The sequence below is a fragment of the Urocampus carinirostris genome, chromosome 3, assembly GCF_059441175.1.
Source record: "Urocampus carinirostris isolate Australia breed hairy pipefish chromosome 3, RoL_Ucar_1.0, whole genome shotgun sequence".
Taxonomy (NCBI): Eukaryota; Metazoa; Chordata; class Actinopteri; order Syngnathiformes; family Syngnathidae; genus Urocampus; species Urocampus carinirostris.
This window is the reverse complement of record NC_142351.1, coordinates 847866-864923: the sequence shown is the minus strand read 5'-3', so window position 1 is coordinate 864923 and position 17058 is coordinate 847866. Positions and strand designations below refer to the sequence as shown.

Below are 17058 nucleotides of genomic sequence, written 5' to 3'. Positions count from 1 at the left end.
GCCAACATGGGATATTTACCCAAAACACCAAAGAGGGTGCTGCAATAACCCTTTTTGTGTACTTTTGAGAACAAAAAAGACCCTCAGGGGAGGAGTGTGTGAGAAGCAGCACATCGCCAAGCAAGAAGATGAAGAAATAAAGGTTCCTATCTCTTTTGGCGGCGGACATCACGGGGATTGTTCTCATCCGGACGACAGGGACGGAGAGAACCACAGGCTCTCCAAGCTTTGGGGCTCTGGTGAGAACAGGCCCCAACCCTGGGGACCTAGGTCGGCCATTTTATTGTTATGATGAGTATAATTATTGATAAAAGGCAAAATTTTATGGGGACAAGAGATGAAATAGATCATCTATCAAGAAACATGACGCATATGCAAATCATGAATCTTTTGAATCCGTATGAAGACTTTGGGGTCACAAATCTTTATGATACAACTGGAGAGTCTGCTCACTTCCTGTGGCTTTTTTTTGACGTGGTAGCAGTCAGTGGTTGAAAAAAGGGGAGGGCAAATGGTTTTGTGGCCGTTATTTTCCAATAAACGAACTGTATGATACTTAACCAATTGAATGTTTTACAACTCTTAGTGAATTTTTGACCACAAACTGAGCAGGCAAAAATCTTCTCGCCAGTGTGGGTTCTTGTGTGTCATTTCTAGTGTCCAATAATAGTCTGAAAAAATGTCTGTGTAATAACCTGGGAAGCCCTTTGAGACTCTTGTGATTAAGGGCTATACAAATAAAAATGACTTGACAATATAGATATTTTGTTTTTCACCACAATGTCAACAGGTCAAAGGCTTCTCGCCAGTGTGGGTTAATGCGTGTCTTTTTAAGTTCTGACTTGAAGTGAATCTTTGACTGCAAACTGAGCAAGAAAAAGGCTTCTCGCCAGTGTGGGTTAATGTGTGTCTTTTTAAGTTCTGACTTGAAGTGAATCTTTGACCGCAAACTGAGCAAGAAAAAGGCTTCTCGCCAGTGTGGGTTAATGTGTGTCTTTTCAAGTGTCCATTTTGGGTGAATTTTTTACCACAAATTGAGCAGGAAAAAGGCTTCTCGCCAGTGTGGGTTCTAATGTGGTTTTTTAAGCTCCCATTGTCGGTGAATCTTTTACCACAAACTGAGCAGGCAAAAGGCTTCTCGCCAGTGTGGGTTCTTGTGTGTCTTTTCAAGTGTCCATTTTGGGTGAATTTTTTACCACAAATTGAGCAGGAAAAAGGCTTCTCGCCAGTGTGGGTTCTAATGTGGTTTTTTAAGCTCCCATTGTCGGTGAATCTTTGACCACAAACTGAGCAGGCAAAAGGCTTCTTGCCAGTGTGGGTTCTTGTGTGTATTTTTAAGCTCCCATTGTCGGTGAATCTTTGACCACAAATTGAGCAGGAAAAAGGCTTCTCGCCACTGTGGGTTCTAATGTGGTTTTTTAAGCTCCCATTGTCGGTGAATCTTTGACCACAAACTGAGCAGGCAAAAGGCTTCTCGCCAGTGTGGGTTCTTGTGTGTATTTTTAAGCTCCCATTGTCGGTGAATCTCTGACCACAAACTGAGCAAGAAAAAGGCTTCTCGCCAGTGTGGGTTAATGTGTGTCTTTTCAAGTGTCCATTTTGGGTGAATTTCTGACCGCAAACTGAACAAGCAAAAGGCTTCTCGCCAGTGTGGGTTCTGGAATGTATTATTAAGTCCCAACGCTGGGTGAATTTTTGACCACAAACTGAGCAGGCAAAAGGCTTTTTGCCAGTGTGGGTTAGTTGGTGAGTTTTCAAGTGTCCATTTTGGGCGAATTTTTGACCACAAACTGAGCAAGAAAAAGGCTTCTCGCCAGTGTGGGTTCTTGTGTGTATTTTTAAGTGCCCATTTTGGGCGAATTTTTTACCACAAATTGAGCAGGAAAAAGGCTTCTCGCCAGTGTGGGTTCTAATGTGGTTTTTTAAGCTCCCATTGTCGGTGAATCTTTGACCACAAACTGAGCAGGAAAAAGGCTTCTCGCCAGTGTGGGTTCTGGTGTGTATTTTTAATCTCCCACTTGTGGTGAATCTTTGACCACAAACTGAGCAGGAAAAAGGCTTCTCGCCAGTGTGGGTTCTGGTGTGTATTTTTAAGTCCCCACTGTAAGTGAATCTTTTACCGCAAACTGAGCAGGAAAAAGGCTTCTCGCCAGTGTGGGTTCTGGTGTGTATTTTTAAGTCCCCACTGTAAGTGAATCTTTTACCGCAAACTGAGCAGGAAAAAGGCTTCTCGCCAGTGTGGGTTCTGGTGTGTATTTTTAAGCTCCCATTCTGTGAGAATTTCTTACCACAAACTGAGCAGGCGAAAGGCTTCTCACCAGTGTGGTTTTTTTGGTGTAATTTCAATTGCTTATTTTGGGCAAATTTTTGACCACAAACTGAGCAAGAAAAAGGCTTCTCCCTGGTGTGGGTTCTGGTGTGACTTTTTAAGTCCCAACCTTTAGTGAATCTTTTACCGCAAACTGAGCAGGAAAAAGGCTTCTCGCCAGTGTGGGTTCTAGTGTGACTTTTTAAGTGCCCACTCTGTGTGAATTTTTGACCACAAATTGTGCAAGAAAAAGGCTTCTCCCCAGTGTGGAATAGTCCGTGCTTTTTTAAGCTCCCATTTTCGGTGAATCTTTGACCCCAAACTGAGCAGACAAAAGGCTTTTCCCCAGAGTGGGTTCTAGTGTGTATTTTTAAGTGTCCACTTGTAGTGAATTTTTTACTACAAATTGAGCAGGCAAAAGGCTTCTCGCCAGCATGGAATTTCATATGCAACTTCAAATAAGCCTTGCTTCGAAACGTTTTCCCACACTGAGAACATGTGTTACCACCTTCAGCGTTTGCGGAGCGGGACGTGTCGTCATCTTCCGTTTCCACGTGTTGACGGGAGCTGATGCTTAGAAGCTCCTGGCGACCGTCGTCCTCAGGTTGACCTTGATCTTCGGCGGTTGAACGGACCCCGGTCACTCGCAAGACTGGACCATCGTCCTCCTCCTCAACAGGCTCCCCATCTTCTGTCTCTTGCTTCACGTGATAAGGCTTCCGATCCTCCTCAATTTTAACGTCAGGCAACTCTGGTTCCTGCCGCGCAGTAGGAAGATATTCTTGGCCGACGTCTGCAAGACACAAGTCACATTTATTTGTATTGCCCTCAATTCGTTCAGTTTTCAGAAGCGTTGTCCCCGAGTGCCAAAACGTAAAAAAAATTCTAAAGGCTAAGGCGCTGCTGATCAGTAAGTATTAGGCCTCTGGGAATGAAATGACCACTAGGTGGTAGGCTTTGTTTAGATCGTCTTGTCAATTGTTCCAAAGTTTGACTCTGCACGCAGACACACACACACTTTTCCTGGTGGTTCTCACCTTTGGGATGATGGATTTACGACATCCCCTTAAGTTATAACTTCCCACTTTTCGAGTGAATCATTTTTGGATGTATTCTTGCACTATGTTTTTGTTGACCTTAAAAAGCAGTTGTGAAGTGAAAAATTGGACTAAATCATCCAATTTGAATCATTTGGACTGCAAGAATAAAATGTGAGTATGATGCCGATATCTTACCCTGCGTATGGTTCTAATGGCACGTTTTTGGAGGATAACTTTTGTGAACTTTTGCAATGATTGCCCCAAACTTTTGCGCAATATGTTAAGTATGACAGAACGAGAGAACAATAGCTTAAATACAATGCATGATAGTTTAAAACGAATTTGGCTTTATCAATAACTGAGATGCTTTTAGATACTTTAGTTTGTATGTGTCTGTTGTGTGTTTTCCAACTTCATTTCTTGTCATTTATGACCCCTAAAAACTTAATTTCTGATACAATGTCTATTGCAGCACCATCCATTTCGACTTCTAAATCTTGATTTGCCTTACGATTACCAAAGAAAATAAGTTTGGTTTTATTTCAATTTAAAGATCATTTATTTGTATCCATCCATACTTTTAGGTGAATGACTTCATGATCATTCAAGTTATCAAATCAATATAATTATCATTGGAATAGAAAATGTTATTGTCGTCGGCAAATATTATTCATCTTTATACTTTTGAAACATGAAAAATATCGATAAGATTTAAATGAAATAGCTTTGGACCCAGGATGGAACCCTGTGGTACTCCACAACGGATGTCCAAGTATTCAGAGGACAACTGTCCCATTTTCACATATTGCTTCCTCCCCGTCAAATCACTTGGAATCCATTGCAGTACATTATGATTATTGGTATTAAATGCTCTTTAAGTCAACAAATACCCCGATTGCGCATCTTCATTCATGTTTTCGTTTCCTGTTGACAAACCTCACTATGGTAACTTTTCACCTCTTGACAATGGATGGCATGCTTCGATGGATATCCCTTTATGACTCCTAAGAGCAATGAGCTGTTGCTCAGCAGATTCTTGATCGGCATTCGTTGCAATACTTTTATCGGCCACAGCCTCGGCATAGGTCCGAGGTTTGATGTCCAGACCGGTGATGATAAGAACTCGGTGCTTTCTCCTTCCGAACCCATAGAAGCCAAAATCGCAGCGCACATTCGCGGCTATGTTAGCTTCACATGACTTGCGCCGTCTCGAAACAAAGTTTGCAAACAGCTTCTTCAGTCTTTTGGGAGGTGCCCCTAGGGCTGCACGATTTTGGGAAAAAAATTACAACGGAACCTCGGTTTTCGAACGCCTCTCGGTTCGAACGAATCGGAGTCCGACCAGAAATTGAAAAATTCTAGCTTCGATGTTCGGTCCAAAAAATCGGAGGGCGTACGCTAGGGTGCCATGCTGAGCGGCGTACGGGTGTAGATGGCGCTTTCCCTGACCGACTGTTATCGCGTGCGGACCGGCTTCCTGTTGCTTTCGCTTTTAATATGGGTGTAGGAAGTCTTTTAGCTCCTAATTATGCCTCCCAAGAAAGTCAGTGCAAGCGGCAGAGTTGCTACAGGTGAAAAAGGAAAAGTAGTGCGTAAAACGATTGCATTTAAGAAAGAAATAATAGCAAAACATGAAGGAGGTGTGCGAGTGTCTGATCTTGCCTGGGCCTTCTGCTGACCACCACAAAGGTAAAAAATTCTATCCCTAATTCTTTTCTTTATCCTTTTTTTTTTATTTTGACACGTTCATGTTAACGTCATCTTTCGTACGGAAGATTACGATAGCGCGGACGTACGATGAGCCTGGTTTAGCTTTATGTTTCCGTTAAACATTCAAGGTAACCATTCGGGGTGTTGGAACGGATTAAAACGATTCACATTATTTTTAATGGAAAAAAAGATCACGGTGATCGAACAGGGTTCTGGAACGGATGATGGTCGAGAACCGAGGTCCCACTGTAGTTGCCATTTCTCAGACCGGAATTGCAATTTGGGGACGATTTTCGATTTGAAAAGAAAAGTGCATTTTCGGGGAAAACAAAGATTGTGACGTGTAAATATGACTCGAGTTGACGTACTTAGAGATAGAGAGTTACAAAATAGCAACTATAGATGTAAAAATCAAAACAGACCTGCAGTTGGATAGTCTTTCTTGTCATGATACAAAAAGACAACAAAATCGGAGGGTTATCGCTTTCAGGGAAAATAAACGATGAAGAGACCGGCAAGCTGCACGCTGCAGTCGGGTCCCCGCGACTTCTGCGACGTCTTTGTGATGATTGAAATGAGAAAGTCGACGTCAAATTCTAGACAATTCGGTCGAGGGGAGAGAAAATAGACGGTGATCGCCGATGATAAAAAGATTCGCGAATATGAAAAATATTCACCATTGGGCAAATATGTCTTCTTCGAAACAGCCCTAGCGCACGTGACTGATTTAGGAATAATATACGTATTTTGAAAGAACGAGCGAGACAGAAGCCCGGACCTTTTTCGAAAGGAAAGTACGGTGGACGTCAACGGCCAAATACGAGATGTCGAATGTTGTGAGAAGTATCGTATTTTCCGCACTATAAGGCGCAGCTAAAAGTCTTCATTTTTTTTAAAAGCTGACCATGCGCCTTATAATACAGTGCGCCTTGTATATGGATCTATATTAAGTCGCAAAGTCTCGCAACTAAAGCAAGCAGCCGCCGACTCGATTTTCCCCCGAACGCCAAGTCGTCCGCGGTGTATGCTGGGATTTATTTACCGGCCTTTCATTGGCTAACCAATGTGTCAATCATCATTTGAATCGATCGCTATTGGCTGAAGTTATTCGGAGGTCAAGGGGCGGATCCTTTTTATCATTTAGAGGCTGGCATTGGCTTAAACGGCAAAACAAAGCCTGCAATTGGCCGAAAAAGATGAATGCGTATAGCACGTGGTTTGACGGCATACAGAAAGCATTTTTTACTATACTGTATTTGTAAATATTTTATTCTCCTGGATTTACTTAACTCACGGATATAAGAGGACCATGGCTGCACATTATTATGAACACAACGACTTCGGTGAGCTAATCCGGCTATATATCTTGCTTCAGACTGAACTCGATGTTTCTGTGCTAAGCGGTGTAGATAATGGATGGAATGGAGTGTCTATTTTTAAATTCAACTCAATTCCAAGTGTTTATTGTCATATGCACAGTAAAGTTGCGAGCGAAAAAGAAAATAGAAACTAAGGAATGGTTGGCATTTCTTGAATCCCAAGACTTTAACCTTCCGAATGATGGAACGATGCATTTGAGTGACATCGTACGGACACCGCATCCGCACGTGTCTGAGTCACGTATTTGCGTCTTTGCAAGCTTTGGGAATGTTAAGGGGGTAATCAGTTGGACTGAATCATCTGACTGTTTTGTCCACGTTCCCATTGTAGCGCCTTATCATCCGGTGCGTCTTATGTATGTCAAAAATAGGACCAAAAACTATTTTTTCGGGGTGCGCCCTATAACCCGGGGCGCCTTATAGTGCGGAAAATACGGTATATATTAACGGAGGTTAAGGAAAGTTGAACCTGAAATGAGCTTGAAAGAAACAGTCTTGGAGCTGACAATAGCTTATTGCGTGGCGGAAGTCTTGACCCGGGGGCGGGCAACCATCACGAGTTGTTTAGAGCAATGCAATAAGGAGCCCTCCCTTTTTGCCATATCTCCTCTCTGCGTATTTTTGGGGGCCACGCCCAACGACGTTCTCTCCGAAATAAGGACGTTGCGGAAAGTAAAACGACCAACCTGTTCTGTTCAACACAACTCGGAGTATCTTGTAAAAAGTTCCTGGACACTCTGGTTCCTGCCACGCATTAGGAAAATATTCTTCACCGATGTCTGAAAAACACAAGTCAAATCGCATTTATTTGTGACGCCTTCACTGACAGAAACTCACAAAAGGAATGCGCAGAACACCATTGTAACATCAACCTGATCTGAAAGCTACAAGAGGGCAAGGAAAGACTCAAAAAAGGTCAGGATGCGGAAAATGAAGAAACCTTGGGAAGGGACCGCACATGAAATATACAGGAAGTCATGGAAACAGGGTTCATACTTTTTTTCAGGGCCAAATCCGAGCACTTTTCAAGCACTCCCAAAGGAATTTTTTTATTTTTCCCCAGTACCTCCAAAGGGAAAAAAAAAAATCCAGCGGTCATCAGAAGTCAAGTCAAGTCAAGTCAAATTTATTTATATAGCCCTTAATCACAAAAATGTCTCAAAGGACTGCACAGGATTACAGTTACAAAATGACACAATGACCTGATCTTAAACCAGCAAACCAGCATGCGGGCAAGGAAAAACTCAAAAACCTCAGTGTGAGGAGAAAAGAGAAACCTTGAGAAAGGACCTCACATGTGGTAATCCCCCTTCCAGGATTGAACAGGGTGAATTACAATTAGCATTACTGTACACAGAATAGTAAACACTAGGTAAGATGTTGAAAATGTTCGACAAAATGGCGGCGCCCTGTATGGCTGCGGCTAAATCTGCTCCCGACAGTTTCTCACATTCTGGTCAAAAACCCCAATCTTCGACTCAGTTTATGAGGGCGAACAAAGACAACTCTAACTGCAGATTAATATACGATCGCAGTTTTTTGCTGGATATGATCCAGAAATCCAGCGCAAATTTCGACGTTCACTCTGGAGTGTTTACTTAGCCTCGGAGTGCTACGTCAACAGAACACAGCGGCCTACAAAGCAGCGAGTAAAAGTGGCAAGCGGAAGCGCTGTGACCGGGGAAGGAAACGAGGTTGTCGGGCCGGGCTAACGGCTCGGATGAAGGCCAAACCCTTCAAAACGCCTCTACCATCCATTTTCCTATCCAACGTCCGCTCCCTGGACAACAAACTGGACCATTTACAAGTGGAATTCACATCGAACCGCGAGTTGACGAACTGTTGTGCTTTAATTCTGACGGAGACATGGCTAAACTCATCTATCCCGAATGACGCTGTTAGCATTGTGGGGCTAACTGCTTTCCGCGCCGATAGAAGCGGCGAGCTCACCGGCAAAAGCAAGGGGGGCGGTCTATGCATTTATACAAACAACAACTGGTGTAGAAATGCGAAGATAATCTCGAAACACTGCTCACGAGACATTGAACTTTTGACGGTGATCTGCAGACCCTTCTACCTACCGAGGGAGTTTAGCGCGACCATCATTACTGCCGTGTACGTGCCCCCCAGCGCTAATACGAAGGAGGCAATGGACGTTCTCTACCGAACTGTGAGTGAACTGCAGCATGCTTACTCCGAGTGCATTTTTATTGCGGCGGGGGACTTTAACCAGGCCAATATGAAAACAGTTCTCCCGCATTTCCATCAGCATGTAAACTTTGCTACAAGAGGTAGGAACACATTAGACCTGGCCTACACAAACATCAAAGGTGCATATAAAGCAGCCCCCCGCCCCCATCTTGGCTCATCAGATCACCTTTCTATTATGCTAATTCCAGCATACAAGCCCCTGCTGACCAGAGAAAAACCTACAGTGAAGCAGGTGAGGGTGTGGTCTGAGGGGGCAATGGAGGCACTACAGGACTGCTTTGATTGCACTGATTGGGACATGTTTAAATCGGCTGCCACTTACAACAACAAAATAAATATAGATGAGTACGCCATTTCTGTGTCAGCCTATATCAGTAAATGCGCAGAAGACGTCAGCAATAACAAAACTATATGCACCCGTGCCAATCAGAAGCCCTGGATGACTGCTGAGATACGCAAACAACTAAAAGTACGGAACCTTGTCTTTAAATCTGGTGACAAGGAGGCGCTGAAATCAGCGAGGGCTAACCTGAACCGTGCTATCAGACTAGCAAAGCGAACGTATAGTCAAAAAATCCAGGAACGTTTCCTCAATAAAAACAACACCAGGGATATGTGGAAAGGCATTCAGGCCATTACCAAATACAAGCCAACCACCTCCCCAGTGCAGGACACTAGCATGGACTTTCTGAATGACCTCAACAAATTCTTTGGAAGGTTCGAGGCACAAAACGGCACCCCTGCAGCGAAAGCGGTTCCAAATCAGGACGAAAGGGCACTCCACCTGGACTCAACCGACGTGAGAAAGACCCTGAGAGGGGTCAACACAAGGAAGGCTCCAGGCCCGGACAACATTCCGGGGCGGGTACTTAGGGAGTGCGCCGATCAGCTGGCTTGTGTACTAACAGACATTTTCAACACCTCGCTAGACCAAGCCAAAGTACCATCATGCTTCAAATTTGCCAACATCATCCCTGTGCCAAAGAAACCCCAGATCTTATCATTCAACGATTACCGGCCCGTTGCACTGACTCCTATCATAATGAAGTGCTTTGAGAGACTGGTTAAAGAGCACATCACCTCCAGTCTCCCCTCCTCATTCGACCCCTTTCAGTTTGCCTACCGGACAAACCGCTCCACCAGGGATGCCATCTCCTCTGCGCTTCACCTGAGCCTGACACACCTAGAGGAGAAGAACACCCATGTGCGGATGCTGTTCCTGGACTTCAGTTCAGCATTCAACACCATCATCCCACAACATCTGGTAGACAAAATGAGACTCCTGGGTTTCAACACCCCCCTGCGGAACTGGCTGCTGGACTTCCTCAGTGACAGACCCCAATCAGTGCGGATAGGTCAGAACATCTCAGATGTCATCTACCTCAGCACGGGCTCCCCCCAAGGCTGTGTCCTGAGCCCCTTGCTGTTCACCTTGATGACACACGTCTGCGTCCCTAGGTCCGCCACAAACCACATCGTGAAGTATGCTGACGACACAACAGTGGTGGGCCTCATCAGGGACGACAACGACCTGGCCTACAGAGAGGAGGTGGAGCAGTTGGTGGCCTGGTGCAGGGACAACAGCCTGGTCCTGAATGTTGACAAAACTAAAGAGATCATTGTCGACTTTAGGAAAAACCAGCCCAACCATGCCCCACTTTGCATCAACAACAAGGCTGTGGAGGTTGTCAGCAGTATCAAGTTCCTGGGGTGCACATTACAAACAAACTCACCTGGTCCGTGAACACTGCATCACTGGTTAAGAGGGCACAGCAGCGCCTGTACTTCCTGCGGAGGATGAGGAGAGCCCACCTGCCCCCACCCTCCCTCATCACATTCTACAGGGGCACCGTAGAGAGTATCCTGACCAGCTGTATCTCTGTGTGGTGTGGAGGCTGCAGCGCTACCGACTGGGGTAGTGTGAGGAGGGTAACGAGGACAGCAGAGAAAATAATCGGGACTACACTTCCCTCCATTCAGGACATTGGCCAGAAGCGCTGCCTATCCCATGCTAAGAACATTATCGGGGACCCCTCTCACCCCCATCATGGACTGTTCACTCTGCTAGCCTCTGGGAAGAGGTACTGCAGTGTGCGGTGCAGGACCACCAGGTTCCGCAGTAGTCTAGTCCCCCTGGCCATTAGACTGTTAAATGGTCAATCTAACATATAGTTAACCTAAATCTTAACGGCTGCTAATCTGACTTTTTGCACTACTGGCAGTTCTTTATAGCTTGCCACTCCTTGCACATTTGCTCTCTGCACTATTGTACTTACAGCGTTACTGTTACAGTGTTAATGTTACTGTTTACCTGACTTGTTAACCTGAATGCCCATTTTGCACATCTGGTTAGCTACTCCTCTTGCACTATCGGCACTATGGTATGGTAAAATACTATACGTAGCCATAATACAATACAACCTTTACTAATATCTGTACATTCGAGGAAACTGTGCGGGTCAGATGAATCGACATTTCGTTCTGTATACACGTGTACTAGAATGACAATAAAGTAGATCTGAATCTGAATCTGAAAATGTCCGGAAAGAGCATGACATCAACGACGACGCCAGCTGGTAAATGCAGGGGTTGACATGCTGCAGGTCAGACCCCGGTCCGTTGACCCATCCCAGATCATCCTCCTCCTTCGTATCAGCCAGGCAGGCCTCAGAAAAAGACAGGACAAAACAGAATACAAGGTGGGCATCAATCATATGCTTTGGAATAGAAGTGTGTCTTAAGCCTCAATTTAAAAATTTCCGTTGAGGTTGCAGATCTTATCTCCAGAGGCAGGGCGTTCCACAACACCGGGGCCCGGATGGAGAACGCTCTCGAGCCCGCAGACTTCTTGGCTCTCGGAGTCACAAGTAGACCGGCATTTTCCGAGCGCAGACTCCGTGCAGGAACATAGGGGGAAATCAAATCGGAGAGATAAGAGGGTGCAAGCCCATGCAAACATTTATATGTTAATAAGAGAACCTTAAAGTCACATCTTAAGTGGACCGGGAGCCAGTGCAAGTTGGCCAATACAGGTGTAATATGCTCAAACTTTTTAGTCTTAGTCAAAAGTCTAGCTGCCGCATTCTGAACCAGCTGCAAACTTTTAATGCTAGACATCGGGAGACCAGAAAGCAATACATTACAGTAATCAAGCCGAGAAGTAATAAACGCATGAATTAAAATCTCTGCATCTGATTGGGACAGCATCGAACGAATCTTCGCAATATTACGGAGGTGGTAGAAAACTATTCTAGTAATATTTTTCACGTGTAACTGAAACGACAGGTTAGGATCAAATATAACACGTTGATTTTTGACCGAGTCACTATGGGTGATATTACATTTGTCTAGGTTCAGGGTAGTGTTTGAAAACAACTGACGACAGTGAGCTGGACCAATAATCAACATTTCAGTTTTTTCTGGGTTAAGGCGTAAAAAATTATTTGACATCCATCTTTGAATCTCAGTAAGGCAATCCTCCAGATTTCTAAAACTTAAATGTCCAGTTTTTTTCCAGTGGCACATACAGTTGAGTGTCATCTGCATAGCAATGGAAACTAATATTATACTTGCGGATAATGTCACCAAGCGCGATCATATAAATACTAAAAAGAAGGGGGCCAAGTACAGAGCCTTGAGGAACACCACAAGGGACATTAGATTGTTTAGAAGAAAGTTTTTTTGTTGTCGTCTGATGATTAAAATGAAGTCGCTATCTTGCTCCTAGCACATGCTTTGTGCTATGTTGGGATGTTCCTATCCACGACCTACGATCTTTGTGAAAGGGCTGCTATAAAATGACATCGATTCTGCCATTGTGCTTCGACAATGCCTGTAGGCGTTGCATAATAATAATAATAATAATAATAATAGATTTCAATACGATAGAAAAAAAGAAGAAGGTAATTGTGCATAAAAACTGCTGATCTTTTGCTTTTTGTTTCACTTATTTGACTCTGAATGTTTTGTGTGCTTTTCATATGTGACTAAATCGGTCAAGAAGGAATTGCAAATTGAGTTAATATTTGGAATTGATATGTTCATGTTTTGCATTTTCAGGGATTTTGTCTTCAGCGTGTAAAAAGCTTCAATTGTTTTGTATTGTGAAATTTGTTTTTGTAGATCTGTGACTATTTTGATTGAATGTGTCCTTTGGGGATCCCGTGCAAACATATATGACTAACTGTTGAATAATTTGGTGAATAATGTTATATTATTATTGATAATAGATCATTAAAAAAAAAACTTGGAGGAGCTGTTAGTGAACCCAAAGAGCCGGGCCCTTCTCAGTAAAAGCGAATTAGAAGAGCCAGTTTACTAAATAGAGTTGTCCTCTTGAGACGCTTCTTGATGGATTTAAACTGTAAATATTGTATTCTACTGTTGCATTATCTTCTTTGTACACAATGTGCCTTTCTTGTTTGTGTTTGAAGAAGGAGGAAACAGGATGAAACCTTATCTCCGGCGAGATAAGGGACCTCTCTGACCGCAGGCTCACCTAGTTTTTGTTTGCTATAGATAACATGTTATCGTATAAACAGGTCTCAACTGTTTGTTTTGTTACTCCCCTTCCCTTAGAAGAGGAGACCTTATGTAAATTAGGGCCTTCCGAACACAATAAAAGGACAAGGAGCATAAGAATTTTTCAGAGTATCCAGCAGACTGCCTTAGGGTAGACTATGGATATTTCTCCTTGCAAGTAAATCAAATATCACGTTCTCTCTGTCTTTTTTGTATATAGGTTTTGTACATCTGTTGGGTTAAACCTGACACTTCTTCATTTATTGCATGAACTATAGAGTCAGACTGCCAAGACAACAATTGCAACAATTTCAAGCACTTCACCCAAATCTGACCCCGAAAACAGTACATTAAATTTCAAGCATTTTCAAGGCTTTCAAGCACTCGAATGAACCCTGCATACGGTTACATAAAAATGACCGCTATAGTATTTACTAATACGCCCAAAGATTCAAGTCAAGTCCCATTTCTTTCTGACGCCCTGAATCACAAAAATGTCTCAAAGGACTGCACAGGATTACAATGACACGTCCCCTGATCTGAAACCGACATCCGGGCAAGGAAAAACTCAAAACCTCAACACGAGGAAATGAAATGTTGTTTATTCGTTTATTTCTTTTTCCTTTCTTATATTTTTCCCCCTTTGTTTCTTTTAGTCCTGGTTGTTTTCATTTTCCTAGCACGATGTTACAAAAGGATTGGTAAAGTAGGGACAAAGCAAGAAAACCAACCCGGAGAAGTTTGGATGCTACTTCGTACCAGATGCTGCTAAACTTCATTTTATTTCATGCACTTTTAGTATTTGCTGGAGGTGAAAAAGGAGTCGTTTACTGAAAAAGGCTGAAAGAGTTGTACAGCGGAACCTCGGTTCTCGACCATGATCTGTTCCAGAACCCTGTTTGTTCAATTGCCAAAATCATTTTTTCCATTAAAATAATGTAAATCGTTTAAATCTGTTCCAACACCCCAAATGTTTACCATGAATGTTTTACGTAAGCTAACCCAGGCAGGCTAATCGTACGTGCGCGCTATCGTAATTTTCCGTACGAAAGATGACGCTAACGTGAACGTGTCAAAATAAAAAGAGAATTATTATTAACAATTATGAATAGGATTTCTTACCTTTGTGGTGGTCAGCAGAAGGCGCAGGTGGACGGTGGGGAGAGGAAAATCATCAAAGGTTTTTCAACCTCTTCCAAAACTTGCGGCCGTTTGCTTGCATATAGCGCTCACTCCCTGAGCCGCATCACTCGATTTCACAGCCTCCTTAATCTTGACTGTCATACTGATCGTAGATTTAGCCACGCTGTATTCAATAGCAAGATCGGAAACTCGCACGCCTCTTTCATATTTAGCTATTATGTCTTTCTTCGAGGCAATAGTTGTACGGACGACTTTTCTTTTTTCACCTGTCCCGCTTGCACCGACCTTCTTCGGAGGCATAATTAGGGGGCTCAAACACTCCGTTCACCGATATTAAAAGCCAAAAGAAGCGAGTGCGCACGTGATAACAGTTGGTCACGAGGGGTGGGGGCCATCTACACCCGTACGCCGCTCAGCATCGCACTCTAGCGTACGCACTCAGGTATTACAGGCGTTCGAACTCCGAATTTTTGACCGAACAGCGAAGCAAGAAATTCTCAACATTTTTGGTCGGACTCTGATTTGTTCCAACTGAGAGGCGTTCGAAAACCCAGGTTCCATTGTATTTGAATTTCAAACCACTATTCGTTCTTTCTTTTAAATCACTCATTTTAAAGTTTGGGAAGCATTGTCACTGTAGCAGAAGCGAAAATGACGAACCTGCCCCGAGCTGCTTGGAAAAAGTGTCCGGTCCCTGACGTTCTCGCTCGGTCTCCTCTTTGGCTCCACGAAGTTTCTCTTGAAAAGGTTCTTCTTCCCAACTGGAGCACATTTTATCCACCTTTCAACGTAAAAACACTCCAACTCGGCAGTAAAAAGGACCACAAAGCGATACTAGTGTCGAGTTGACGTCGTTTGAAGTCGACTAGAAGAATTTCTCGACATTTTCTTTTTCAGCAGCCATGACACCTTCTCCCTACAAACCCCGCCGCAATGGATTGTGGGTATACGTGGCACGGATCACACGCTGCGTTCAAGAGAATGGGTGTTTCGGGAGATCCTACCAGATACGACCAAAAAGCGTCTCAAGAATTTAGGAAGTCGGGGCTTTTTAACCCTCAACTGTGGAAATATAATCAGAAGGACACTCAAGGTGGGAGGTCCGAGTTGCAAAGTTGGGGTACATAGCCTTTCTCCTGGTCGGAGGTTGGAAAACTCAGTTGTCGTCTTTTCGGGAACGCAGCAACAGAAAACACATAGAAGACGAGATAGGTCGGTGACAAAATAACTCGATTCGTTCGGTGAACGACTATGTTAAGGCAACATTTGTCAAAAAAAGGAAATTATAAAAAGGTAAAAAGAAAAAGCAGTAACGGGTGTATTCATAAGTTTTGTTCTGTTGAAATTCCTGCTGAAATATTTTTGTCTAGTTTGTGTTTAAGTGTCCTGCAATGACGAGTCCAACAGTGCCACCTGCTGGTACAACAGAGTTGAAATTTGATTTCATTGATTTTTTTTTTGAATTCTCACAAAATCCGTGTTTTTGTTGCATTACTGTTAAAAATGTTGGTACCACCTTCATCTGTTAAGCAGGGTTGGGGAGGGTTACTTGAACTTGATTACTTTCAATGACTTTTGGATGACTCCAATACCAAATATGCTCATAAAAGACAAAAGAAACTAAATAGGAATAAAATGACTCCATTTTGTGCAGGCTTGGGGAGTAACGGAATCCACGGAACGGCAAAAATGATGTTTGGATTTATTTTCACTTTGTTTCTGTCGCATTTGATGTTCGTTTTGCCGGAGATCAAAGAGATCAAAGCCAGGAGAGAAAGCTTACCACGTGGTGTGAGTCATCGTTTGATTCCTATTGAGTTTCTTTTGTCTTTTATGAGCATATTTGGTTTTGGAGTCATCCAAAAGTCATTGAAAGTCATCCAGTTAAAGTAACCCTGCTGTTAAAACGTGCTGTGCGGCCGCCTTTTTGGTTTGCCGTATGTGACGACCCTCTTTCACGCACGACACAAGGTTTCACAATCACTCGGTTTATTGCCTGCATTCAGTCAACAAAACAATACAAAAGTCAGGGGCATCTGTTCACGACTGCAATTATCTCCAGCGCTTACAAATTGACTGAAGCTACGGCAAGCGCTGAAGCCCATAAAGTGCCAAACGAAAAAGACAGTCGCAGATGCCCATGACTTAAAAACTAAAGGAAGTACCGGATTATTAACAGTAATACGACAAAAACACAGATTTTGTGAGAATTCAAAAAAACATTCAAAACAATCAAATTTCAACTCTGCTACACCTACCTTCGGCTCAAAAACACAGTGCTGGAGGTAGGCTGTGCCCAATGTCAGTTGGATAAAAAAATGCATATTTTGCGAGATATAGGAGCTGCTTTCACGAATTATCTTTGTATATACTGTAAATGTATATAAGTTGTGCTAAATGAAGTATATATAAAAAAACACTCATTTAAAGTAAAGTAATGCAGCTTGAAACGATGATGCAACGTGTTTCAAAGCAACCACTCCACGAGGTGCGGCATGTTGAGCGATGTCCCGTTTTTGTCGGCAGTCTCCAGCGCGCTGCTAACGTTGTTGAAAACCAGCGGAGGTGCTGACCACATGGTGCGCGTATGTTGAGTCGCTCATGGCAGCAACTGGAATAAAAGCCTCATGTTCCTTATGTTCATATGGCTTTCCAGTGAGAACTTTACTTTGGTCCATGATAATCCAAGTCCCTTTTCTGTTTTATCTTGACTTAACACAGAGTTAAGTTTCGATTCTGGCAAAAG

At 43.4% G+C, this 17058-nt stretch overlaps 2 protein-coding genes across 2 annotated transcripts in view; both read right to left on the bottom strand.

Annotated features, from left to right (window-relative positions):
- LOC148368211 (uncharacterized) overlaps positions 1-17058 on the bottom strand; it is a 157539-nt gene that overhangs the window by 105527 nt on the left and 34954 nt on the right. The gene's annotated exons all lie outside the window — the stretch shown is intronic.
- Positions 784-15236, bottom strand: LOC148368212 (uncharacterized). The gene is made up of 3 exons (XM_088329629.1): positions 14973-15236; positions 1665-3101; positions 784-1160 (listed from the first exon to the last, which is right to left on the bottom strand). The coding sequence occupies exons 1-3, from the start codon at positions 15082-15084 to the stop codon at positions 784-786; spliced, it is 1926 nt and encodes a 641-aa protein (XP_088185755.1). The 5' UTR covers positions 15085-15236.

Bases quoted from the DNA above. Each gene is read 5' to 3' on its own strand.
- LOC148368212 (XM_088329629.1), bottom strand. From the start codon at position 15,084: ATGTGCTCCAGTTGGGAAGAAGAACCTTTTCAAGAGAAACTTCGTGGA. The intron at 3,102-14,972 runs GTTCGTCATTTT...TGTGTCTTGCAG, and splicing joins TTCCAAGCAGCTCGGGGCAG to ACGTCGGCCAAGAATATCTT. The intron at 1,161-1,664 runs ATTCCAGAACCC...ACTTGAAAAGAC, and splicing joins GCGTTGGGACTTAATAATAC to ACACAAGAACCCACACTGGC.